The 27,095-nt window shown below is 35.2% G+C and overlaps 1 protein-coding gene across 1 annotated transcript in view; it reads left to right on the top strand.

Moving 5' to 3' along the window:
- The window catches only part of LOC121414962 (glycine receptor subunit alphaZ1-like), a 38,973-nt gene extending 17,741 nt beyond the window's left edge, over nt 1-21,232 (top strand). The window contains exons 2-9 of the mRNA XM_041608010.1: nt 811-896; nt 1,482-1,549; nt 4,944-5,161; nt 5,973-6,055; nt 6,667-6,798; nt 7,210-7,461; nt 13,903-14,057; nt 18,769-21,232. Of these exons, the coding sequence (XP_041463944.1) occupies nt 811-896; nt 1,482-1,549; nt 4,944-5,161; nt 5,973-6,055; nt 6,667-6,798; nt 7,210-7,461; nt 13,903-14,057; nt 18,769-19,149 (1,375 nt within the window). The 3' untranslated portion in view covers nt 19,150-21,232. The remainder of the gene's footprint in view (nt 1-810; nt 897-1,481; nt 1,550-4,943; nt 5,162-5,972; nt 6,056-6,666; nt 6,799-7,209; nt 7,462-13,902; nt 14,058-18,768) is intronic.
- Nucleotides 21,233-27,095: the final 5,863 nt, after the last annotated feature.

The raw sequence follows: 27,095 nt of genomic DNA on the forward strand, positions 1-27,095 counted from the left end.
AATTAAAGAGTGAGAGAGGTAGACAGATAATAATGAGGAATAGGGAGTTAAAGAGAGAGAGGGGAGGGGTGAGGGGGAGAAGAATAGAGTATGAAGAGGGAGAGATAGAGGGGGGAGGGAGAGAGAAAGAGAAGTAAAGAGGGGGTATTGTATTTATAGGGGCTTCTAATTGGGTTATACATATTCATATTCCAACATCACGAACAATACCCTCATAGTAATTGCAATTATTTGAAACAATAATATATGCAAAATATTTGCACATCTTGTCTCGTAGAATACTTTCTATAATATTTTGTGCATTTTGTAGGAAAGAAATATTTCGAATAAAAATCGAAAGTTTAGTAATTTTCATAATCAAGGTAATTATTTTTGTATCGTTAATGACATAAGTACAATAAAGGCCACCTTCATCCTTCTAGAAAATCTATATAAATAATTTTGGATTGCATCACACGGTCTTAATATTTGTTGGTTTACTAGTAATGTACCGATCTCGGTTTCTTTCAGCGTTACAATATATATTACCTTTGAATAGCATTAAGCTAAAATGATTAGGTAATAATTAATTACTAATCTCATGAGGATTGAAATCATTTTATTAAGGGAAAGTTGAAATGTTTTGAATTTTATCTGATTAAAAGGCGCATGTTTGACATCCGACTTTAATCAAATTCTCAGAATCATGCTTCACATCTATTTTCTATTTATAAAGGTAAACTTTTCTTTTTTGCTAACTTGACCTATATTATTTATTGCGGCCGGTATTTATTATTTGATTTTTTTGCTCTGATTTCTTCCCTTTTATAGCGTAAGAGAATTACAGAATCAAACGGTCACAATTTTAAACGGGATACTTGATGGTTATGATAAAAGGTTACGGCCTGGGTTCGGAGGTAAGTCAACTTTGCTAAAGATAAATAGATTTGTTTAATAATCACTTAATGTTCGGCTTTAATTCAATGTTCAAAATGTTTCTTTATAAAAAAATGTGTCCCTCCACAAATTCTACGAATGACTGAAATATATAAGGCAATCCAATTGTGATTTCAGTATAAACATCATATAATGATAAGTTGATTTTTTTATAGATTAATAGTACTACTGTAATTTTCATATGGTTTGCTTTGTGTCATTTTAATTGATTTCCCCCTTTGTAACTAATGTTTGAGTGTACAAACGTACATTTGCTTATTTTTCAACATTAAAAATTAACATCTAAAATCGTTTAAAATCACAAACTGACAAAGATGTACCAACAAATTTAGCCAGGACCTCCAATCAGCAACTTATGCTTGTGGATGAATTATTATTACCTTTGTATAGTTTGTTGATGTTTCATTAATAAATATTAAATGGAACATGACAAGTGCAAGTATAAAGCTAATTTATCCAGCTCATTTTGTAGGAAAAAATGACCCCCAAATGACTTATAAATTTGAACATTGTGTTTAATGTAGTACGTTTCCCTCTAAATATAGGACCACCTATTACGGTTCGTGTTAGCATGTATGTTTACAGCATGGGACCAGTGACAGAGGCCAAAATGGTAAGGATAGGGCCTATTCATCAAATTTTTTAATAATATAAAACCTCAGGTTAAATTAACAACAGTGGCATTGACCAATTTTGATCCTCCTTAATTCATTGTCTTACAACTTAATCCTATTTGCCCATGAAGATGGAACAACATCAGGGGCGGATCCAGCCTTCGCCAATAGGGGGGGGGGGCGGACTTTTTTTCAGCCATATTTCCCCCGATCGGCCGCTCGAAGATGATTTTTGGTTACTTTGAAGGGGTAAATCTAATAGTCATTTCTTAGCTTTATCCTTATGAATAAACATAAATATAATACCATAATCCTTATTTATATAATGCGAGCGCGAAGCGCCCGCTATTTTGTTGGAAATCTTATGTATTTTTCCCGAAATTTTGAACATTCTGGGCAATATGTTTGTTATCCTGAAAAAGATGTACAATCGTTGATGTGGTTTACGGTACACCATGTGGAGTGTTATAGAAACAGTGGATAGAAGAAGAGAAGAAATGGATAGGCGATAAAGTATAGAGATCTGAGAGTACACTATTCTTTCTTGAAAGTAGTCCTGATAAGGACTGTAAACCAGAAGAGATTGATGAGTTGAGAACAGCTTGAGTAGTAGAGCTGATGAGGAGATGCTGGCTTGAATCGGCGAGTAGAGATAATGAGAAGTAGAGAGACTCGACGTTTCGGACAGGTTGACTGTCCGTCTTCTGGAGTCTATAACACTCCACATGGTGTACCGTAAACCACATCAGACGGACAGTCAACCTGTCCGAAACGTCGAGTCTCTCTACTACTCATCATCTCTACTCGCCGACTCAAGCCAGCATCTCCTCATCAGCTCTACTACTCAAGCTGTTCTCAACTCATCAATCTCTTCTGGTTTACAGTCCTTATCAGGACTACTTTTAAGAAAGAATACTCTACTCTCAAATCTCCACTTTCTTGCCTATTCATGAATCTCTTCTTCTATACTCTGTTTTTATAACACTCCACACGGTGTACTGTAAACCAGCGATTGTACATGCCACCATGCAAACCTTCAAACAACATCTGAAAAAGATGTGTATGCAAATGAATAATTACTACGGACGAGAAGCGAGAGCAGAAATGCACTAATGGAAAAGGTACTGTTAAAAACTGCTTGTTAGCCATGAAGACGTTACATATTTTAAAAATCAAATAATGCGAGCGCGAAGCGCGAGCTGAATTTCTTTTTGACATCTTTACTTCAGGAATGGAAATTCTAAGCACTTTTTGTAACTTAAACAAATAATATAAGAATATAACTAAACATCAATTGCGAGCGGAAATTTTCGAGATCTAGACCTACTGAACTAGACACTCTATTCAAGTTTTGTAAATCATGAAAATGATGAGTAAGTGGGGATCTTCCTTACATTAATCATGCGAGCGCAGAGCGCGAGCAGAACATTTTTATACACGTTTTGAACTCAGTGATCGAAAACATACCTGTTACAGACTGCTTGCACTTAGCCATGAAGACGTTACATATTTCAACAATCAAATAATGTGAGCGCGAAGCACGAGCTAAATACTTTCACATTTCTACATAAAGAATGTAAAATTCTAATCAATTTTTGTAATCGTTAACAGTATAGATATATAACTAAACAATTGATGAGAGCGCGAAGCGCGAGCTGGAAAAAAATGAGATTTATACCTAAAAACAGGACACTCTATTCATGTCTTGTAAATCATGAAAAGAATGAGTAATAGGGGATCTTCCCACATTAATAATGCGAGCACAAAGCGCCAGCAGAAAATTTTTGATATTGTGATCTGAAACTGGATAATGATTTAAATAGAGAACAAGTTGACTATCTGAATAAACATGCACGCGCGTGTTTCATATTTAGACCTAGAATCTAGGCATTCTAAATACATCTTACATCATGAAAATTAAAGCGAGCGCGAAGCGCGAGCTTAAACTATTTGACATTCCGATCTGAAAAAGAGTCAATTTCAGCTCTATATTTCAAGCACTTTGTAGGAAGATTGTGAGGTGGATATGGATCGAAATTTATAAAGAACTGATATTTCTAATTATTATTACTTTGAGTTTTAACATGGGATCGGGACATCCTTAGGACATGCATATGAAAATGATGACTATCTTCCTATTCCTCTTGCTAAGTGCGAGATGAAACAAAAAGGACAATTTAAATATCAAATTAATATCTTATTAATTAATGCCTAATGAGGGTGCGAAATCTGATGATATTATGGCTTAAAATCTGGACATTTCAAGCACTTTTGTAATTATAAATAGGACGCATCAAGTTGATAAATTTTAACCATTAATGCGAGCGCAAATCGCAAGCCGAATTTTTTGATAAACTGTCATGAAAAGGGGATTTTAAGTAGTTTGTTGTATAATGAATATTGAGACATATATAACTCGCCCATCGGAATGCGAGCGTGCAGCGCTAGCTGATACGTTTTGTCAATCAGACCTGAAAAGGGATATTTTAAAAACTTTATAGAATACACGAAAATGATACCAATCAAAATTTGCGAGCGCGCAGCACGAGCAGAAAATCTTAATATTCAGACAATAAAACTGACATGTTTACAGAGCACCTTTTAAAAATCAATTTGTAAATCACACAAAATAATGAAAGTTCGATTTCCGAGGTGAAATGTGTTTTGTATATTGACTTTTAAACTTGATATTTAAACTCCAAATTGAACAAGATATGAAAAATCACCCAACAGGCAATGCGAGCGCGAGCGAAAATTTTATGTAGTGACATGAAAGATTCTTTTTATTTTCCAAGTCTTTCTCTCATCTTATTTTATTCACTCGTTTTCGTTTTTTCTCCTCTCTTTTCCATCCTCTATTCCTTTTTTTCTTTCCTTTTATTTCTATTTTTTGCTCCGACAATAGGGGGGGGGGGGCCTCGCCTCCCTGAATCCGCCTTTGAACATGAACAGGATTGCAACGTTGCTAAGATGAAGTGATCTCAAAAGGAATATTTCGGGGTTTGTTTGGTGTGGTGAGGGGCAGCACAATGGGATTCATTTTAAGGGCATCCATGATAATACGTTTGATGACTACAAGCATGGTAATTAACATGTTATTGAGACACTGGCTTGTTCTCATGTTGCTGATGGTAGGGCCAAGTATTTAATATCATTTTAGTTTCTCTATTACCATAACTTTAAAGGAAACAAAATATGCAGCAAGATTTTGCACTCATTAACGAGAAGACAGGTGGTGGGGATTTGGGTATTGTTATCTGATTGCTAAGAAGGCTTTAATGTTTGCAATCAAGCAACCAGAGGATAACATCTTAATTATTATTAATAATAAAAAATAATCATAATAATATTAGGTTATTACTATCATTACTGTCATTTTCATCCATCCTTTAGGAGTACACAATGGACCTTTACTTCCGTCAACAATGGCGTGATGAGAGATTACAATTCAATGCTGACTTTGGTTTGGCTCTAAATGCAGAGATTCTCGATAGTTTTTGGATACCTGATATCTATATTATAAATGAGAAATCAGCCAATTATCATACCATCCTTTATAAGAATTCTCTCCTTCGTATTGAACCCAACGGAGACATGCTCTTCAGTACAAGGTAAATATATACATCACTGCTCCTTCCCTCATCTCCATTCCCGGTCTCCATGTCTCCCTCTCCATTAACATTTTATTAACCTCTTTTTGTCTCTCCCTCTCTCTCTCCCTCCCGACACTCATATTGCGCATTCCTCAATCGTATTTCCGCATCCCCCTCTCCCCTCCTACTCTCCCTCTCTCTTATTTGCTTTGTTTCTATCTCTCTTGCTTTCCTTTTCTTCTCGTCTCTAAACTACCTCTTTGTTTTTATAATGAATAATTTTCTGTCTAAGTTAACATCTCTGGAGTCTTATATGAGTACAGTCATCTTGTCATTTTTTACCTCTTCCTATCAAGTAACTCCTGACTTTTTGTCATTGTTGTTTATGTTTTCCTCTCACATCCACTTCATTCTTGATGTAAATCAAAGTTAATTTATCATGCATTCTCAGTCGCTTTTTTAGCATTTTATTCCAACGGTCACATCACAAAATGACCCCCAACCTATCAAAGATAATACCATTAATGAGTCTGATTGGAACATTAAAGATTTTGATTTAATTAGATTAAACGATGTAACTATCGTTATGGTTAATATGGTAATGATATGACTAAATCATTTTTGTTTTGATAGAATAGCAAGTGTATCATCATTTTCTGGGGAGTTTCACACGTCGAGCTAGTGTCTTTTTTTAAGCATGCTTTCATCGTTTAGACTGGTCAAAGATCATCAGTATCTATTAATATTACTTGTTTTTGGTTTTTCAAACGGCATAAGTGTGATGTGTAGTTTTCCATTTTCTTATTGTCCATTTTTATTTCTGTTTTAGATTGACCATTACGGCTAGTTGTAACATGGATCTTTCACACTTTCCCTTTGATAAACAACGCTGTTCCCTAGACATGGAAAGCTGTAAGTATTATTACAACTATTTTCTAGTAAATTCCGTCATAGGGCTTATAAGCTTAAAAAAGTACTCCAGACTGATAAGACTTATATCTAGGGAAATAGAGTAAAATTCATCGATCAAAAAGCTGGCAATTTAATCAAGATCTAACAGCAAACAACAAGGTTAGGTAATATTTCGTGAAAATGGTTACTGTAATGAATATTCAATAGATTGGCTGCATGATGCCATGTCCTCGTTTCCCTTTCTAATGTTATTACATAGAATCGTGTAAAACAAAAATAAGTTGCAGCACTGATTATCATACACATTCAGCCAATCCATTTTCTTTCATTCTTGGAGGATTAAATTTTAATAACTGCATTTTTTTACAAAACTAATACAGGTTTCGTTTTTTTTTTCTGGGACGCAGTGTATATTGTGCATTATCGTAATTATAACTATTCTTATTTTAAATGTATTAACCATTTTGCTTGTAAATGAAAACTGACCCGGTGTGTTATGCCTTATAAAACAAATGTAATTTAAATTGATAACAAAACCTTTGAAAAAAAACCGACATTTCAGTAACAGTAAATAATTTTCCTCTTCATTACCATTCCCTTTTTGGTTTTAGATGCATACAGCGATAATGATGTTCAATTTATTTGGCTTGAAAATAGTCCAGTCTACGTTGATCCTGCTATTTCACTACCTCAGTTTAAATTCCTAGCCTCAAGTACCCGTTCAAGAATCGCTGAATACTTTGGTAAGTATTATGTACTGCGAGGAGGAGGGGGGGGGGTATGTTTTATTCATCCAATGTGAATATTCATGACTTGTGTATTCGGAATAAGAGTACGCATGCGCATGGACTAATCTAATTTACAACAACAACAAAAATTACAGGTGTTTTTTTTCTCTCATTTTGATTTTCTCTGATTGCGCCACCCAAATGAATGTCGTTCCATTAGATATCGGCTTATTTGACCTCATAGGCAGGGCTTGCATAAGTCGCTAACGAAATGTAATTATGAATATTATTTTTCTTACATTTTCCTTATTTTCATTTATCGAAATTATAAATGAGATATAGCCTAATGCTCGTCACTTTTTTTTAGTAACAAGGCAATCCTAAAGACCTATTATCACCACTCTTGACACTTCTTACAACCTGCAGTTGGGAACTACACGGTCGTCAGTGCCGACTTCTTCCTCGGGCGTGACATCACTTATTACGTCATCCAGACTTACATTCCGTCATCAATGATCACGTGTTTATCATGGCTATCATTTTGGATCAACCGCAATGCCGTACCGGCTCGTGTTGCTCTTGGTATTACTACGGTACTGACGATGACCACGCTGGTTGGCAATGCAGGCAACTCCCTCCCTAAGTTATCTTATATTAAAGCTATCGACTTGTTTCTTGGTAGGTCTCTTGAACCCTTTGTCGCATAACTATACTAGCAATTTAATTGGCACTCTAATAAATTGTCTAATTTGTCACTGGTTTTGAAGTGGACTTAAGGGATAGTCCTGGCTGAACATACTTATATCTAAATAAAGCAAAATGCTGAAAATTTTATCAAAATCGGAAAACAAATAACGAAGTTATTGAATTTTTTAAGTTTATCAATATTTTGTGAAAACAGTTAAATGCACATCGTCATGAATATTCACTTGGTGGGCTGATGATGTCATATCCCACTTTCCTTTTTCTTTTGTTATTATATGAAATCATAATTGTTTCATTTTAGTTTCATACATGTGTAAATGATAATGTCTCCATTATGATGAATTAAGTTGCGGCAATAAATAACTAATGCACTTAATCAGTTGTCAATCCAATTGTTTTGGTTCTTTGTAAAAAAAATGAATAAACCCAAGTTCATATAATAAAATACATAAGAACAAGTGGGGATATGACATCATCAGCCCACCTAACGAATACTCATGAAGACATGCCTACAATTGTTTTACCGGAATTATACAGCAAATCTTTGAAATTTAATAATTCCGGTATTTGTTATGCGATTTTGATCAAATTTTCAGCATTTTGCTCTGTGAATATTACTGTAATATTTTTTTTAGATAGAAATATCTCCATTCTGCACCACCCCTTTAATATTTTACATTATTGAACTCTTGTTTCTTGTAACATCATTTGGTGTCCTTTAATAGTTAACAGGGCCTCGTCCTCATCCATATACCCTGATCTTATTATTTCTAATAGAAAGTTATCACTTAGTTTAATTATATACTAAATTCATTTTCTTTAACGTCTATAACTAGTTTCTATATTTCATAACTACATCTGTACCCCTTCTTCCTGCTCCCATATTGTTTTGTATTCTCTTGACTCAAACTCCTTCGCACAGAACATTAATGTATCATACTAGCCATCATGAGTTGACGCTGAACTACAACATTATTTGAACAATCAAACCATAATTGGATTAAGCGATCAGCAGGGGGGTACACTATAACAACAGATCATTTAATCAGCATGATCATTAGCTTATTTCAATAAATGAGCTGTTTCAATTTATGCACCGGTACGATTCGACCTTTTTGAACTCTATTAGAATAATTGGATTATAAAGGAGGGACACTCTTCGTCACGTCGCGTGTATCACGGAAGGGGGGGGGGGTTGATTATGATCTACATAGTAAAAACGCTGTTAAAAATTTATACAATGCTGTTTACTATAATATAAATCATACAGTAGCTGTTTAATAGTTTATACATCCACACTTAATTTATTGAGAAATGAATATTAAACTTTGATGTTTAAGATTTTAAAGACTTGTTTAAATATACACTTTTGAAATGGCTGCCAAGTAAAAAATGCAGCACTTTAGGGGAAAATACTTATAGATATGGAAAGCCAGTAAACTCAACTCTCAAATGAAACAAAAAAGTTGAAAAACTATTCATGCATGAGCGAGCACTGCCCACTTTAACAAAGGGTATGAAAATTCGGGTGGGCCGGAATTAGCCTTCCAATTTCTTTCAGGTTTGTTTGTTTGGTACTTGCAAAGTTGAGAGTTATTTGGTGAATTAAAGATCAGTTGTGATCAGTTTGTTGTTTGTGAAAATTTAATGCGTTATTAAATTGAAATTTAATGCATGAGTGATCATGAATTGCAATTTTTAGTGCAGCATTTTGTCTTTATCATGTGGATCTCAACAATGTGTTCATGACAGTCAAGAGAAGAGGGGGTAATGTGACCTAGGTAGGTGAAGTACGTGGATGGTAAAGGTCTACAGAACTAGCAACCCCTCTCTCCATCTAACCCCCCCCCCCCTGCTTCTCTTCTGAGAGACTGAGCTCGGCTAGGCTGGGCAGAAATTAGCCTAACAGTTTTTTTGTCTCACCTGCGAAGCAGAGTGAGACTATAGGCGCCACTTTTCCGACGGCGGCGGCGGCGGCGTCAACATCAAATCTTAACCTGAGGTTAAGTTTTTGAAATGACATCATAACTTAGAAAGTATATGGACCTAGTTCATGAAACTTGGCCATAAGGTTAATCAAGTATTACTGAACATCCTATTAAAGTTTCATGTCACATGACCAAGGTCAAAGGTCATTTAGGGTCAATGAACTTAGACCATGTTGGAGGAATCAACATCGAAATCTTAACCTGAGGTTAAGTTTTTGAAATGTCATCATAACTTGGAAAATATATGGACCTAGTTCATGAAACTTGGACATAAGGTTAATCAAGTATCACTGAATATCCTGCATGAGTTTCACGTCACATGACCAAGGTCAAAGGTCATTTAGGGTCAATGAACTTTGGCCGAATTGGGGATATCTGTTGAATTCCCATCATAACTTTGAAAGTTTATGGATATGATTCATGAAACTTGGACATAATAGTAATCAAGCATCACTGAATATTTTGTGCAAGTTTCAGGTCTCATGATTAAGGTCAAAGGTCATTTAGGGTCAATGAACTTTGGCCGAATCGGGGGTATCTGTTGAATTACCATCATAACTTTGAAAGTTTATTAGTCTAGTTCATTAAACTTGGACATATGAGTAATCAAATATCACTGAACATCCTGTGCGCGTTTCAGGTCACATGACCAAGGTCAAAGGTCAATGAACTTTGGCCGAATTGGGTTTATCTGTTGAATTACCATCAAAACTATGAAAGTTTATGGATTTGATTCATGAAACTTGTACATAAGAGTAATCAAGTATCACTGAACATCCTGTGCGAGTTTCAGGTCACATGATCAAGGTCAAAGGTCATGTATGGTCAATGAACTTTGGCCATGTTGGGGTTTTTTGTTGAATAACCATCATATCTCTGTAAGTTTATTGGTCTCGTTCATAAAAAGTGGACATAAGAGTAACCATGTATCACTGAACATCTTGTGCGAGTTAGAGTAGTATTCAAAGTCAGCACTGCTGCTATATTGAACCGCGTGATGCAGGTGAGACGGCCAGAGGCATTCCACTTGTTTGAGTGGTTAGTCCTTTGGAACTTGCTACGCTAAATTAATGAGTGAGATAAGTTTTGGATTCCTAGACAAATTTCATGAGTTACTAAATTGAAATTTAATGCATGAGGAAGAGGTTTTGTAATTTTAGTGTAGCATATTCATCTTGTGGACCTCAGAAGTGTGTTCGTGGGAGTCAGAGTAATGTGATGGTACCTGTTACAAGCAAGAGGGCGAGATATGCTAAGACTTGGTTAAAAGGGCATTCCTCTTCTTTTTGTCCTTATACAACTTAAAAGTACCTTCCCCTCTCCACTTCCATTTCCCAGCCCAACCTCTCCCTCTCTCTGTCTCACTCACTGGATTGTAGCCTATTCAAAACTTAACTGCCAAGTGATCGGTGGCTGTTGGTCAGTTTTTTTTTATTGAATGATTACCAAGAAATTTAATGATTATGATGATTAATGAAATAATTTATTGAAAAAACCCCTGAATGTTTGATTGATCACATTGCACATTGAATGAGTTGATTTACTGATAAATTGTTGATTAAATGATAGGAAAAATTTGATGCCCCAATTCAGAATTAATCATTAAATCAACATTCTGCTCTGGACTTTGCGTAAATGACAATAGCCCTCAGTCGCTCAACAGGAGCGAACGGCGAGAAAGAGGGAGGGGGCGGGGGCTGAATGTTCTCTTGACCCCGATTCCATCAACCTACTTCTCCCACTTAAGTCCTATCTCACCCTTTATTCTCCCGACTCCCATGAACACATTGCTGAGATCCACATGATCAAGTTGAAATGCTGCCCCAGACGAGATACAAATGATAAAGTTGAAATGCTGTCAAAAAAGTGTAATTTGTGTTCACTCATGCATCAAAGTTCAATTTAATAATTAATAAAATTTGCTTAAGCAACCAAAACTGGTCACAGTTGATCATTAATTTATCTCAACGCCCTTAACTTTGCAAGTTCGAAAGGATTCGCCTCTCAAAAACTGACTTAAATTGAAGGCTAATTCCAGCCCACCCTAATTTTCATACCCTTTGTTTCAGCGGGCAGTGCTCGCTCAAGCATGAATAGTTTTCAAACTTTTTGGTGTCATTTGAAAGTTGATTTTATTGGCTTTCCATATCTATAAGTCTTTTCCCCCAAAGTGCTACATTTTTTTTATTTGGCAGCCATTTCAAGTGTATAGTCTTTTTTGGGACGCACTGTATAAGGTTCATCAAAGGAGTAGGTCCATGATATAGTAAACAACCTTGCGCAAACATTTTAAACAGCGTTTTTACTGTGTATAAATAAATTGATTAAAAGTCAGTGAATATATATAAATAATTGATTAGATAAATGATTAAATAAAATATATTGATAAATGAATATAGAAATCGATTTATGAGTAAACAAGCAAATTAATGAATAAAAAAGTTAATGCATAGATAAATCGATACATAATATGTAATGTGCTTCTAGCTTTAGTCTAAGCAATTATGCTAATGTATTAACGGACACAAAACTGAAAGTTATCCCCCATCTGTTTAATATCCGTACTGATGATTTTGTTTTATCCATTATAGGTAAATTTGAGTATCCACTTTGTTTGTATAGTGTGTGTGTATGTGTCTGGATGCGGGGTGAGTGTGAGCGCATGCCTGGGTATATGACTGTTTAATGAGTGTGTCCTTGTGAATATTTTTTTTTAATAATTCTTTTTGATTATCAATATTCCTTTAAGTAATATGCAATGTACAATTTTATTGTAAATTCATGGCGCAATTTAGTTTTAAAAACTACTATGCCTGTGTGTATTTTATATGTGATTTTGTATTAATAAAACCATTTATCTATCTATCTATCTAAACTATTATAATAACCAGCTTATTCTCGATTTCAAAGGGGCTTAAATGTTCGCTTTTCTCATGCAGAATATGGAATTCAAGCGTCTGTGAATTGTTTCAACCATGTTGTTTGTCGAAGAAATGAAGGGTTTGAACACTGTTTATAAGGTTTCTCTTCTACAACTCCAACGATGTGCTTGTTATGGGTAGGAGAAATTAACAGCCGATCAATCAATGAAAATAATGAAAGTCAAGAAAATTTGTTAAATTATAAATTTTGATTTCTTTCACTTGTTTTGATACATCCTTATACACTCAGCAAAAAAAGTTCTTGGACACTTATAAAAGTTAAAATATTCGATATCGATATTTGATTAAAGGCAAATTATTGTATGTCAACATGACCGATGACCAGACAATATTCCTCTTCCAGTATGACATGACATTTTCATGTGAACAGTCATGCATGGATGGTTAAATGCTTTAAACAATAGCAATTTCAGTAAAAGAAAATTGAAAGAAATGGATCAGTCAGTGCATGGCTGGTTACAGGCATTAAGCAATAGCAATGTCAGTAAAAGAAAAATGCAGGAAAACGATCAGTCATTCTTTCAGATTGTGAAAGTTTGTGTGGCATAAATATCCATTAAACGATAAAAGTAAACTTAAAGTCAAATACCACTCTAAAAGTGAAGAGAAAGTTATCCACCTAGGATGCATTACTATTCCACTGGAATTTTAAGTCAAAGTTAGTCGATGAAAAAAATTGTCAAATTTCATTATCTTGGCAAGAGCAAAAGAAAATTATCATATCCTCTTATCTTCTGCAGGGGTGGTGGCCCTAGGTCGACCACTCCTAGGGCGGTCTCTAATTTCATCAGTAGCCAATACCGCTGGTTCAAATTTGAAATTGCTGTTGGTGAAACTTGGAAATATCCAGCCACTTGTTTAAATGACTGCCCAGATAGCAACATTCCTATTGCTCTTGCAACGCTCTTGGTTAGAAAGCTTCATCTTGAAAGTGAGTGTCCAAATGATCCATCTCATTATGCATCTCATGATGCATCCCTATAATCATTCAATTCAAATAATAACCACAGTCTGTTGAAATTGTTGTATGGCCGTGATCATTAGCATTTGAATGGTCCATTTCTTGCAATTTTCTTTTATTGACATTGCTATTGTTTAAAGCATTTAACCACCCATGCATGACTGTTCACATGAAAATGTCACGTCATACTGGAAGAGGAATATCGTCTGGTCATGTGGACATACAATAATTTGCCTTTAATAAAATATCTAATTGGAATATTTTAACTTTTATAAGTGTCCAAGAACTTTTTTTGCTGAGTGTATTTTCTAAAATCACATTTACATCTAAAAACTTTGTTGTTGTTGAAAATTTGGTTATTTTGTCATTGAATTATCATTATCTTTTTTTTTATTTCATGTTTACTTTATATCTATCTATGTTATATTCTTAAATTTCTCCATTCGGTTAAAAAAAGAAATGAATCTCAATCCTGGACTGAAACTCGTGTTCTTGCATTCATCTATTCTCAACCTCTCTACAGGAATGTGTTATATTTTCGTGTTTGCTGCCCTCTTGGAGTACGTAGTCGTTATTTATTATGATCAACCTCGTTACCAGAAAGCTCGTCAACTCATGAAAGAGTTCTTAGAGAATGGACAAACAGCAAAAGAAGATGCAGCCAAGACAATTGACGTGGTAAGTCACTGTGATGTCAGGGAAGATGCAGTACAGGAAACCCATATAGTCCAGGATAGGCCTCATATAAAGTTGACCAAACCTTGTTTTTTTTATATATACAATATTTTTTTATGGTTTCTTGTCAATTCGAGGGGGCTGTTTACGAATCTGGATGATGCCACTCGTGTAACCTTGAGCATTTTCCGCAAATTGGCAAAATTTAATATGGCCACCAAAATATGCAAATTACTCATGAAACTCATAAAATTGTCCAAACATAGGTTGTGAAATGCTTGAAATTGTATGGCAGGAGTGAAATACAATCTTAAAAAATAATTTTTGACGAAATATCTATTTTCCTAATATTCAAAATGGCCGCCATAGGCCTTTAAATACACTATCATGTACAATACGAATAGGGAAAACTAATTTTCACAAAAAATAGCACTAAACTGCAAAAATCGCGATGTTATGAACGAAGTAATACATGCAAATCATCGTTACTAACGAGATATATTATCTATTATGTCAAATATGGGAACATTGTTGAATTTTGATATCTAAAATACCGCCACTTGCCCAAAGAGTATTATGTACAATGGCAATGGCCGGGGCCAAAAAGAAATGACAAGATTGAGCATTAAGCATTAAGATAAACGAGTGGAATACTGACTAAAAACATTATTGTAAATATGCCATTTATGTGATAAATGCTGTATTTTGAAATTCAAAATGGCCGCCATAGCCCCTATATTCATCATGTACAATGCGAAAGGAGAAACTAATTTTCACACGAGTAAGAAACATAAAATGCATGTAATTGTGATCTATGAGTAAAATATTGCCTGACAACATGTTTTATAGCAAAACATATCATTTCTTTAGTCATACATGAGACATCCATGTAATCCTGTTGTATGAGTAAAACGTTATTTGAAAACATTTCTTTTTTAATCATCGCATTTCTTCTTCCATATAGGTGATAAATACTTTTTTGACATTCAAAATAACCTCTAAGGCCCTAACTAAATACGTAACATGCGAACAGGGAAACTAATTTTCACAAGAGTGAGAATCATAAAATGCATATAACTGTGATGTACGAGTAAAGATATTGTCTTAAACATTATTTCTAACTAAATACATCACATATTGGTCGTGGACATGGTGGAGGTAATAAATGCTGTACTTTGAAATCTAAAATGGCTGCCATAGGTCCTAAAAGTATTGTGTACATTGTAACATGGGACATATAATTTTGACAGAATTTGGTTTTGCTCGACTCTAAATATTGCATATAATTGTGAATTGTGATATAAGGGTGAATTATTGTCTAAAGTCATGGTTTCTAACGAGATATATCATAATGTTGTGTAATGAAGGTGATGAATGCTGCATTTTTTAATTGAAAATGGCCACCATAGGCACTTATCGTATAATATACAATTTGGGGGAGACAAATAATGTTCACAAAATGGGCATATGGCAGCCATTTTGAATGTTGAAATACAGTATTTATAACCTAAATTACATAAGATATGATATACTTTGTTATAAATCATGTTTTCAGACAACATTCCACTCATACATCACCATTTGACCAAGCAAACTCAAATTCTGTTGAAATGATTTGTTCCCATTCATATTGTGCATAATACCGTAAGGGACTGTAGCAGCCATTTTGACTTTAAAATAACCGAATTTATTTATCACCTAACTGGGAGAATAAATGATATATCTTAATAGAAATCATGCTTTCAGACAATATTTTACGCATAGATCACTATTACGTGCATTTATGGTGCTCACTCCTGTGAATATTGGTTTCCCACTATGCATTGTACATAATACAGTTAATGTAGATGGCGGCCATTTTGAAAGTCGAAATACAGTATTTAACACAAACTTGAAACCTGAATGATATATTTCATTTGAAAATACGCTTTTAGACAGTATCCAATTAATTTATCACATATATATGCATTTTAGCGCTCACTCTTGTGATTTCCTTTATCCCATTTCTCATTGTGCATTATACATTTAGAGCCTTTGGCAACCATTTTGAATATAAAAATACAACATTCACCACATACATGGCATATAAATTATATATTCCGTTAATAATTATGTTTATAGTCAGTATTCCACCTGTTTAATCTTCATAATAAGCATTTCAATGATCACTCTTGTGAATTTTTTGGCCCCCATTGCCATTGTGCGCAATACTGTTTGGGCCATGTGGCGGCTATTTTAGATATCAAAATACAGCAATGTTCCCATATTTGACATTATAAATGATATATCTTGTTAGTAATGATGTTTTGCATATATTATTTTGTCCATACATCGCGATTTTGTGCAGTTAAGTGCTCATTTTGTGAAAATTAGTTCGCACTATTCATATTGTACATAATAAGGTATACAATAACATATGGCGGCCATTTTGAATATCAGGAAAATGAATATTTTGTCAAAAATATTTTTTTCAGAGAGTATTTCACTCCTGCCATACAATTGCATGCATTTCACAGCCAATGTGCGTACACTTTTATGATTTTTATGGGTATTTGCATATTTTGGCGGCCATATTGGATTTTGCCAATTTGCGGAAAATGCTCAAGGTTACACGAGTGGCATCATTCAGATTCGTAATCAGCACCCTCGAATTGACAAGAAACCATCAAAAAATATTTTATATATAAAAAAAACAAGGTTATGCCTCTTCTATCCTGGACTATTATCCAGAGAGAGAGAGAGAGAGAGGGGAGGGGGAGAAAGAAAGGGGGAGAGTATGATCATGGCAGTCCCTCTGAAATGAATAGCTAAAATGCATTTAAAAATAATAAGGGGCTCACATCATATTGCATTTTCAAATATATCATATCTATTTGACCCCACGAACATGACGAAGTAGTTAGGACACCGTCAACCTACCCCGCAATTTATTTTTTTTCCCATTAAACTCACATATTTATTTCCTTCAATTTCACAAATTTCTACATTTTTGTAAACAGCAATCCATACAAGTATCAGTTTATCGTGAAGAAATAAAATATATGTACATGCTATGTTAACATATAGGCCTACTGTATCCTAAAAGCAAAGGCTTGTGGCGGTTGGTTGGGTGGTTTGTTTTAGAGATGATGGCGCTATTCCATCAATATCGATGATTTACGCCAGGATTTGTCTATAGGCGTAAATTCAATACAGTAAACAATACAAAGGTTTTTTATGTTAAAAGAGAAAGTTGATTACAAAGCTCCCCAGCTTTGTGCGAAGCGCCGAAAATGAAAGAAAAGTACAATTAAAAATCGGAAAAATCAAAGCAAAAAAAAAAAAATAAAAAAAAAAATAAAACAAAATCTACCCATGATCAAACTTGATCACTTTGTTTAAACTGTTTACCATGTGCCTCTAATTACTGTACATTAGAAACTGGTAAATATGTGTTATTTATGTGAAACAAAATCACTTTTCTAGGCTGAACATGCATCATTGTGTTTTATTTTTTTTTGTCACTGAAAAATATGGAATGAGGTTCAGAGTACCAAAGAACACGAAATTGGCATTTTGGAAAACGGAAAACTGGGATCTGCATCATTGTGTATTGTTTAGTGTTTTTGGTACTCTGAACCCCATTCCATGTTTTTCGGTGACAAAAATAAAAGAATGATGCACTACACCATATCTCTTCCCATAAGCTGTTTTAGTAATGTCTATATTGTGATATAAACATTAAAGGTATTGTTTAACTTTGTGAGCAGCCGATTTAAAAAATTCTCATACCAAGATGAAACATGTGTACAAGTGCATGTATTAGAACTAATAAACCCTGAAAACAACCATTATTGAGAATAAAGAGCTAAAACTACAAGGCAAACCCCGATTTTGTAAATAGGCGTCTTATAGACACCTAAATAGTACACATAAGTGTATGGGATGAAATTAAGATGGTGTTTCCGGTCACTTTATATTTCAATTTTTGAAGCACTAATGATCACTTTTAAACGCATTTTTTTCTGGGCTTCATTTTTGGAACATATCACAGACACAGGTGACAAGTGTGACCTTCTAGCTCAGATTTTAAAAAAGTCAAACCAATGTTAACCAATCACTTTGAATCATTAGTCATGACTTGTCATGAATTTTCGGCAAGCACAAGGTAACCGCATTCTTTGGTAATTCTATAAAGTGTTTCAAGTTTACAAAGGCTGGTTTTCTTGCAGCGCTATGAGCACTAAAAAGTGCACCTCCGTGAGATACAATTAGCCACTATTATCATTACTATTAATATCATTATTATTATCATCAATATCATTATGATTATTATTATTAATATTGTTATCATCATCATCTTCATCATCATCACCATCATCTTCTTCATCATCATCATCATCACCATCATCACCATCATCTTCATCATCATCACCATCATCATCATCATTCATCATCATCATCGTCGTCGTCGTCATCATCATCACCATCATCATCATCAGCTTCATCATCACCGTCATCTTCGTCATCATCACAATCATCATCATCATCATCATCATCATCAATTAACCTTGCATGCCTCCTCAAATATTTTCCTAAAGCAGATCAATAGATGGCTTTTATCCAATCTTATTAACGTATTAACTGTTTAAATATTCCATTTTCTTTGTTTATGATTTCTAATATCTGTCTTATTTTCTTCCTTGTATTCTACCCGCCGACCCTTGGACTTCAGGCTATTGATATAGAAGACGAAGGAAACTCACGATCACGATCCGAACAAAACGGACGAACGTCGAGTCGACCTCCTACATCACAGGACATCTCCCGGAGCATGCAGGCGGATGCCAAGCGAAAATCGGGCGACGATTACGGGTTCATTGAGGGCAAGGTATCTAAAGAAGAGCCAGATTGCATGGAAGAGACTCTGTGCTCGTACACGCAGTCGTTCAGGGAAAAGATTTGCGTCTTTGGGTTCAACCCGTACTCCGTCGATAGGGTATCTCGTATCGTCTTCCCGCTCGTGTTTTTCACCCTAAATCTAATATACTGGTTGGTCTATTTAGTCTTTGATAACATTACAGTTGAAGATCTCAAACACACGAACACATTATAATAATAACTGTTTGGATTACAATAAAATGGAACTGAACATTTCCGTTGCTTCGGATTTGAATCAGGAACCCTGGCTCTCACGATCAGTACCTGCTGAGCTATTTGTGTACCCGTCGAGATATAGCCATTAGAGCTGCTTATCATGCAAGCCAGGATCCCTGGGTTCAAATCCAGGTCGGAGCGGTGGAATTTTCTTGACGCCTGACTTTATCTTTGGTAATACGTCAGTCACATTTGCTTTACTTCGGCCGTCCGGCGAGTTGGAAACAGCCGTTTAACCGTTTTGTAATACATGTAGCTACATACTGTATAGGTGTTTTGAAGAAAAAAAAAATCAATAAAACGACTGCGCGCGATAGAGCAAATGTGACTGAGGTATAAACGGTCAGTAGGCCTAATGTGATAGATCTACACTCGAGTATAACTTACACTTATTGAATGCATTTCTATTAACTATTGGGATAATGATATCTTTTTAGCGTTTAGGATTGGAATTTGAATATATGCACCCTCTCTTAGTTATGCTTTATTTTATTTTTTTTTTGGATAGCCGTTTGAGAACTTACTAACATATTTATTAATTGGATATCAGAAAGCTACTGACAAAGATTGTTACCTAAAATTTCCATCTCATCCAATGGTTGAGAAGGTGTTTTATATAAACATAACTCATTTTCGCAGAATGATATTCTATTATGTCCGGGCGCCCGCTCAAATGAAAATCTGACGTGAAATCAAAAAAATGAAAGTGAATCCCTTCCATTATTTTGATTGCCTGACTTTTTTAAAGGAAATTATCATTGAAATAATACGGTTATCATTACACTTGGTTGAAAATACAAAGTGGTTTTTCATTAATCTTTAAATGAAAACGCAAAACATGCATTTCTTATCATTTCTTCGACTAAATAAAGTCCTCAGTAATATCCATCGACTGAAGCTTAAATCTAATCGTTTATTTGAGATTTCGTTGTTTGCCGATCCTAGCTCGATAGGGCATAGAATTCTCATTAAACTTACAACATTCCTTTTATCACTCATTTATTAATAAGTGTACGCGAATTTTATAAGGCTTGTCATTTGATGCAAGGTAAAATAGCAATACCACGGACTTTCATGGTGTAGTCGGGCTCATTAGACCTCCGCATTAGACCATTCGGCCACGGCACCTCTCTCTGCCAATAATAATGAAGTCAATCGTGTTAGTCCTAGAGAGATGATATTATTTGATCATTTGAGAGTTCTCTGGTCATTGTATTATTCTTTGTACTAAAGAGACTTTCTTCTCTGGTGAAAATAATGCATTTGAAATGATATTGCATGTTTTGTGTCATTGATTAACAAAATCTATGAACGTTTTCTATACATTAATACATTTGCATTCGGAATTAGTCATGATGGTCAAACATATTTTACTGACCTGCTGACCTAATATTCGATATTCAAGACAAAGGCCTATACGTATTGATTAATTGCATGCATTTTATACACTCATAAAAATATGTTATTCAAGCAATATTATTTTCCCCTGCTTCATGAATGCTGTTATCAATATAACTGACATAAAACATGAAAAATTAAGGTCTACTGTGAGAACCTTATGAATGGATGAATTTGAATGTTTCATTCTGGACTATTTTTAACAATGTGTATTCGTAGATTATAAGCGCTTAGATGAATTTGCTTTCGGTGATAAACGCTATATTGTCAAATATTATGGTTATTATCATCATTGTTATCATTGTTGTTGGGTATAGCATTTGGCAATGGTAATGATAAGCACCGTACGAGTATGTTGGTGTTATGATTATCTTTGTAGTGTAAATAAGTCAATGATGGTATGTCTGCATTGAACAATCAGGAGTCCGTTTCACAAAATTTGTTAAAATAACAAATAACAGTACAAAGCTACTGACATCCTTCAAACTGATTGGCTGATAGCAAATTTGTTATAGAACTTGTGCATTGGTTATGAACAAATCTTTCAGAAACGGGATCTAGTAGAGTTATTTAAAACATCTTTCAAACAAGTTTATACATCGTACTTTAAAAACATGATCTTTTCATACGAAAAATACATGATTCATTGTTGTGTCTTGTTTGTCTGTCTGTGTCTGCTTGAAAAGAAGTTGTAGTTCCTCAATAGACTCTGTAATCTGAAAATAATTTTTTTTTGTCCAAGGTAGACGATTTTTTTTTGCACTGAGGAGAAATAAATGCAGATCGCTGGGAGTGATTACCCGGGCGTTGCATATACTCACGTTCAGCGAAACTTTAAGGAGACGTGATGAAAAAATCTTTTCTTGAGTTGGACTTACCGCGCAAAGCATTGGGGATGGGGCTAATACACCTTTCCCTCTAGTAAAAGCGATAAAGAAATCCAATTTTGACATCAGTGGCGTACCAGGAGGGGGCAGTCCCCCCCCCCCCCGGGGCAGCCTGAAAAATGAAACATTAAACTACCAAAGGGAGAAAGAAAGAAAGATAGATAGATAAATAGAAAGAAAGAAAGAAAGAAAGAGAGGGGAATAAAAGATAGAGAAATAGAAAAGAGAGAAAAGGAAAAGAAAGGGGAAGGGAAAGAGACAGAAAGAACAGAGATATTTATAAGAATTGAAAACGGAAGGAAAGGGGAAAGATTGGGCGCACGCACGTCATATTTTTTCAACGGCGCCGAAGGTGAGAAGATGAGAGTGAAAAGTAAGAGATATATTAAAAAAATTGGCGATTATCTATACAAACAAGGGCAGCGGAACTATTGACAAAAACGCCTTGTTTTTCAAAATGAAATGTGCTCCTTTTTTTAGTAAAACTATTGCAATCTGTGCTTTTCGTCCATGAAGTTGATTTTCATCACAAAGCATTTCCTTCTTTTTTATTCACTTTTTTTCAAAGAACATGAAAGGGTAATTTATCATCTGATCTTACTGATGGGCAAAATAGCGCTCTCCTGCTGTTTGCCTCACTTTAAAGGCAGGGGGCACCCCAAAAAAGGCGAAAGGGAAAAATGCTTAAGATCCCTTACTGTGAGCCACTTACAACACCCCCCCCACACATTTCACATTGTCCGTGATACAGGAAATTAGATAAATACACTCGCTCGAATTTTAACTTTCCCAACCAATTACAAATGTATTTTTTTCAAGAAATATAGCAATTTGCACAGCAGATTAATTTTCTGCTCGCTCGCTTAGCCCTCTCTGGTTAAAACTTTAAAGTCCCCTATTATCCTTTTAAAGTAATACTTTCCTCTGCATTATTTGAAGCAAAATCGTGTACGGTTGAAATTGCCTAAATATGAGCAGTAAAAATAATTATCCTCCCCACCATCCTGCTTAGTGAGTCTTTACTTCAGGATTGAATTTCTACACCATTTCCCCGCAGTCGGTGATATTCCTCATGAGTCATTCATTAGCAGCGGAATGTAGCGATCAACAAGATACCAGATCGGTTTTCAGGCCAGAATAGAAAAAAAATCGATTAGCGCTTCGCGCTAGCTCGCATAATATTTCTGTGCCTCTGATTTTTTTTCAATTAAAGTGCTCTTTTTGTCTCCCTTAAACCAAATAATACAAATAATATTTATTGCTTGAATAAGGGCACCCCTTCTTCGATGTGATAAGTAATACTGCTTTCACAATTTTTCAAAAGCGCTGTCATTACTTTACAAAATGGGCGTCGATCAATCGCACCCCCCCCCCCCTCTTTCCTGCCAAAACCTGGCTACCTCTATGCCCTGGATGATCCATGGAGAGAAAGAGATATCTAGGTTTGGAAAGTGAAGCTCATCATTCACGGCTCGTTTCACATCATCTCTTATGATCGACTGGAGATAAAGAAGAGAAAATTATAAGGTGATGGAGATCGCATGTGGGAGCAAGTGATTGGAATAATTCATTTTCAACGCGTTCGTTGTTTAGGAAGGAGGGAACTCATGAACTACCCGAGTATTTGTTACCAAGTGAGAATGAGTACCTGAATTTTGCGCATCGTTCTCATCAACCACCATTTTGTAAATGTTACCATCACATCCATTCAATACCCATTTTAAGGTGAATATTACTTTGGTCTTCATGAAATATACAAGGCGTGGATTGGGCGCACTCCGTCAAATTTAAAAATGTAATGGCACACGTACTTCGCCTCGTTCTCAAATTTAGCGCACACGGCGCAGTCTTTGCAAACAGACTCTATTTGCTAGTATGACGAGCCAACGTGGAATTATATGGCGCTATACGAGTCTGCATAGTTGTATGATTCAGACCCTAATGTCTACAGGCAGACTTTATTATTCAGACCCTGTAAGCTCCGTGTATTGGAAATGTATTTCAACCAGACACTTGAGTGGTTTACACGGTTATTGGTGGGCCTATGTGATAGAACATATAAAACATTTTGTATTGTTTTATATTATTTAATTAGACCTTGTATTGTTGTCATATACCATACACTGACTGCTCTCTCTCTCTCTCTGTGCTTGTATATTTTTGGGGTTAATTTTAGTGATTTAAATGACGACTGTGCACACATACATAATAACTTTCTCTCTCTCGATCTCTCCATTATCCAAATATCTCTGCTTGTTTTTTTTTATATCTCGCCCTGAACATAGAAATAATATGAATGAGACGCCCACATGTCCACGTTTGATTTATATTGTAGATACTTAAAGGGGTACTCCGTAAAAGAGAACGTTCAGAGAGCAAAATCATGACATTTCCATCAAAATCGGATAACAAATAATTAATCTATTAAATTTCAAAGTTTAGCAAAATATTTTGTGAAAACAGTTATATCAGGATTCGTTTCAAGAAAACGAAATTCCCTGATTGTTTTTGTGTTTTCGCCAAGAAATTTTTGTAGTATAAAATACTAGTCTGACTCGTTAGATATTTTGGCCAATCAAATTTCCCTGATTTCCCTGATGGACTGGATACCCTGTATATATGCGCGCCATCATGATTATTCATGAGGTAAGCTAATGGCATCATGTCCCCATTTTCCCTTTTCTTAGATTATTTTTTTTCTTTTTTATACATGTGTGTATGATATGTCTCTCTTTTAAACAGAATAATTTGCAGCAATGATTACTTAATACATTAAATCAGATGTCAATCAAATCTTTTCCATTCTTGGTGAACAAAATTTGAATAAATATATTTTCATATTATAAAATACAAAAGAATATGTGAGGATATGACTTCATTAGCTTGCTCATTGCATATTCATGAAGAAATGCAAAGAACTGTTTCACCGAAATAATTAAAAACTTTAAAATAGATCATAACTTTCTTCTTCCTTGCCTGATTTTGATGAAATTTTAACTGTTTTGTTTGTCTGATTTTTTATCTTTAATTCCTATTATTTTCAGCCCAGATTACCCCTTTAAGATTATTATTATTACTGTTAATATTTTTCAGTGTTGACCATGGTCAAGTTGATTACAAGATAAGTTGATCATTGAGTATCGGTTTAATTGTTGATGAATCACTTTAATTATTTTGATAACAGACAGCATCAGATATTAAAGTTATAAGAAGTTTTGTGATATTTTGTATAAGCACATGAGCACATATAAGCCACATTGCTCACTCCCCTTTTTAATGTAGGCTTATAAAAAGGTAATATTAGCACCAAATTACCTTCTCTCGCGCGCGCTCTCTCTTTCTCTCTCTCTCATTGACAATGATTAAGCATTAATTTTGCAGTGCAGGCAAATATAAAAACAAGTTCTTTTTATCCTTTTCAATTACTTTTAATCCTTTTCCTTTCAATCCTGAAGATTTTCATCAAATAATTAAATGATATAAAACAATACAAAATGTTCTATCACATAGGCCCACCAATAACCATGTAAACCACTCAAGGGTCTGGTTGAAATACATTTCCAATACACGGAGCTTGCAGGGTCTGAATAATAAAGTCTGCCTGTAGACATTAGGGTCTGAATCATACAACTATGCAGACTCGTATGGCACCATATAATTCCACGTGAGCTCGTCATACTAGCAATAGAGTCTGTGTGCAAAGACTACGCCGTGTGCGCTGAGTTTGAGAACGAGGCGAAGTACAAATTTGGCAGTACAAATTTGGCAAAGTCCAAACGCATGCGCACATGGGTTTATTGCGCATTAAAGTACGGAAAAAAAATCGCGCCCCGCTCCCAATGCGATGAAAATGTAGTCCAGATTGGACCTTGCTGTTTGGAAGTGCCCTCTCCCAAAGCTAACATAGAGGGCACATGTCTCCCAATCTCTAATCAGCGCCGAAAGAGCACACGAGGGTAATTCATCTGCGCGCAAAGCATGACGGACAGGCGTAAGTAGATATCACATGACTTTATTGATTAAAATAATTCATTGAAAATAGATCAAATGTTTGTATATCAAAAGAAAAATGATAAAGATAATGCCACGTTCATACTCTTTCATAATTAAGGCGTTTGGGGAGGCTACACTGCATTTTTGTATTTCATTTTAATTATTATTACCCACAATGCAGTTCTGGTTTTTTGGCAATGAACTGGCCGAAATTATGGTTAGTCTTATTTCAGGCCATTTAACTTTTGATTGAGCTGGGCAAGTACCTGATTAACATATCAAGTCTTAATGTACTGTTAATTGTGACTAATGTCTGTGAATTAAATCAAAATCTATCGAGGGATTGATTTTAAATGATTTTTTTTGATGAGCTATGATATAACACGTGAGTGAATGGGGGTCTGTAATACTCATGTGTGCCCCAAACCACTCATCTTCCCTCCCCTTGTTGGGGAGGGAAGATGGGTGGTTTGGCGCTGATTAGAGATTGGGAGACATGTGCCCTCTATGTTAGCTTTGGGAGAGGGCACTTCCAAACAACAAGGTCCAATTTGGACTACGATGAATGCCTTGACCGCCTTGACCCACGGTATCTATAGGAATACAAATGCATCCCAATCATTGAAAAACACTAGCGTACCTACGGGGGGGGGGCAGACTAGTCTACCCCCTGACGAGTCACAACCCATCCAAAGGACGTATCCCTGCGCGCCCCCCCCCCCTGTGGAAATTCTAGGTACGCCACCGTGGATAATGCATTCCACGATGGTTTGATATTCCATATGGCATGCTGATATTAACCCTTCGGAGCCGACTTGCTACTGCAGAAGTGAAATCTAGAAGCATTGTCTTGGATCCGTTTTTTATTATGGAAAAAATGGAAAACCCTTCTGATATTTTTATGTCAATTTAGAACAATCGTGAAAAAAGATATACAATTTTATGACTACTTACAAAATTGACTAAATTCTGCATTAATTTTTCCGATAATTTGCGCTATTTTAGAGCCCACACACTATGAAACATGTATAAATATCAACATACTTTGTATAGTAATTTATGCGTGTTCTTGCATGAATCTGAGGTAATTAACGTTTTAATATTACTCGATTAATGAATTTTTGTTCGCTGATATCCGTTATACCCACAAAACGTACTAGTGCGTCATTAAGAACTTAATAAGCCAACTTAAGTTAGAATCTGACTTTGTCTTGTTGTTCCGAGAAAATGTCGTCAAATAAAAATGTATATATTATTTAAACACCTGAAACGAATTGTTGAAACACCTGTCGTCGGCTCGTCATATGGGGTTAAAGCAGCCTTGTACTAAACAGGTACATTCCTATCATTATTAACACATCCCTGATAGACTCCATGACATTTGCTCCGGCGACAATTGCTCCACTATAAATCCCATACACAAGTCGAATGACCAACTTTTACCCTGGGTTTAACAATATACCCTATACCCGAAACTTTACCTAAAACCCTATTGCAACCCTAACCCTACATCTTGGACGAAATTAAGCCAGGAGCAATTGTCGCAGGAGCAAATGTCGTTTCACCCCTGGTAATGACTAAGTTTGATGAAACTGTGTCAGCGAATATCAAGCATTCTGATATTGAG

Source organism: Lytechinus variegatus, chromosome 1 (genome assembly GCF_018143015.1).
Source record: "Lytechinus variegatus isolate NC3 chromosome 1, Lvar_3.0, whole genome shotgun sequence".
NCBI lineage: Eukaryota > Metazoa > Echinodermata > Echinoidea > Temnopleuroida > Toxopneustidae > Lytechinus > Lytechinus variegatus.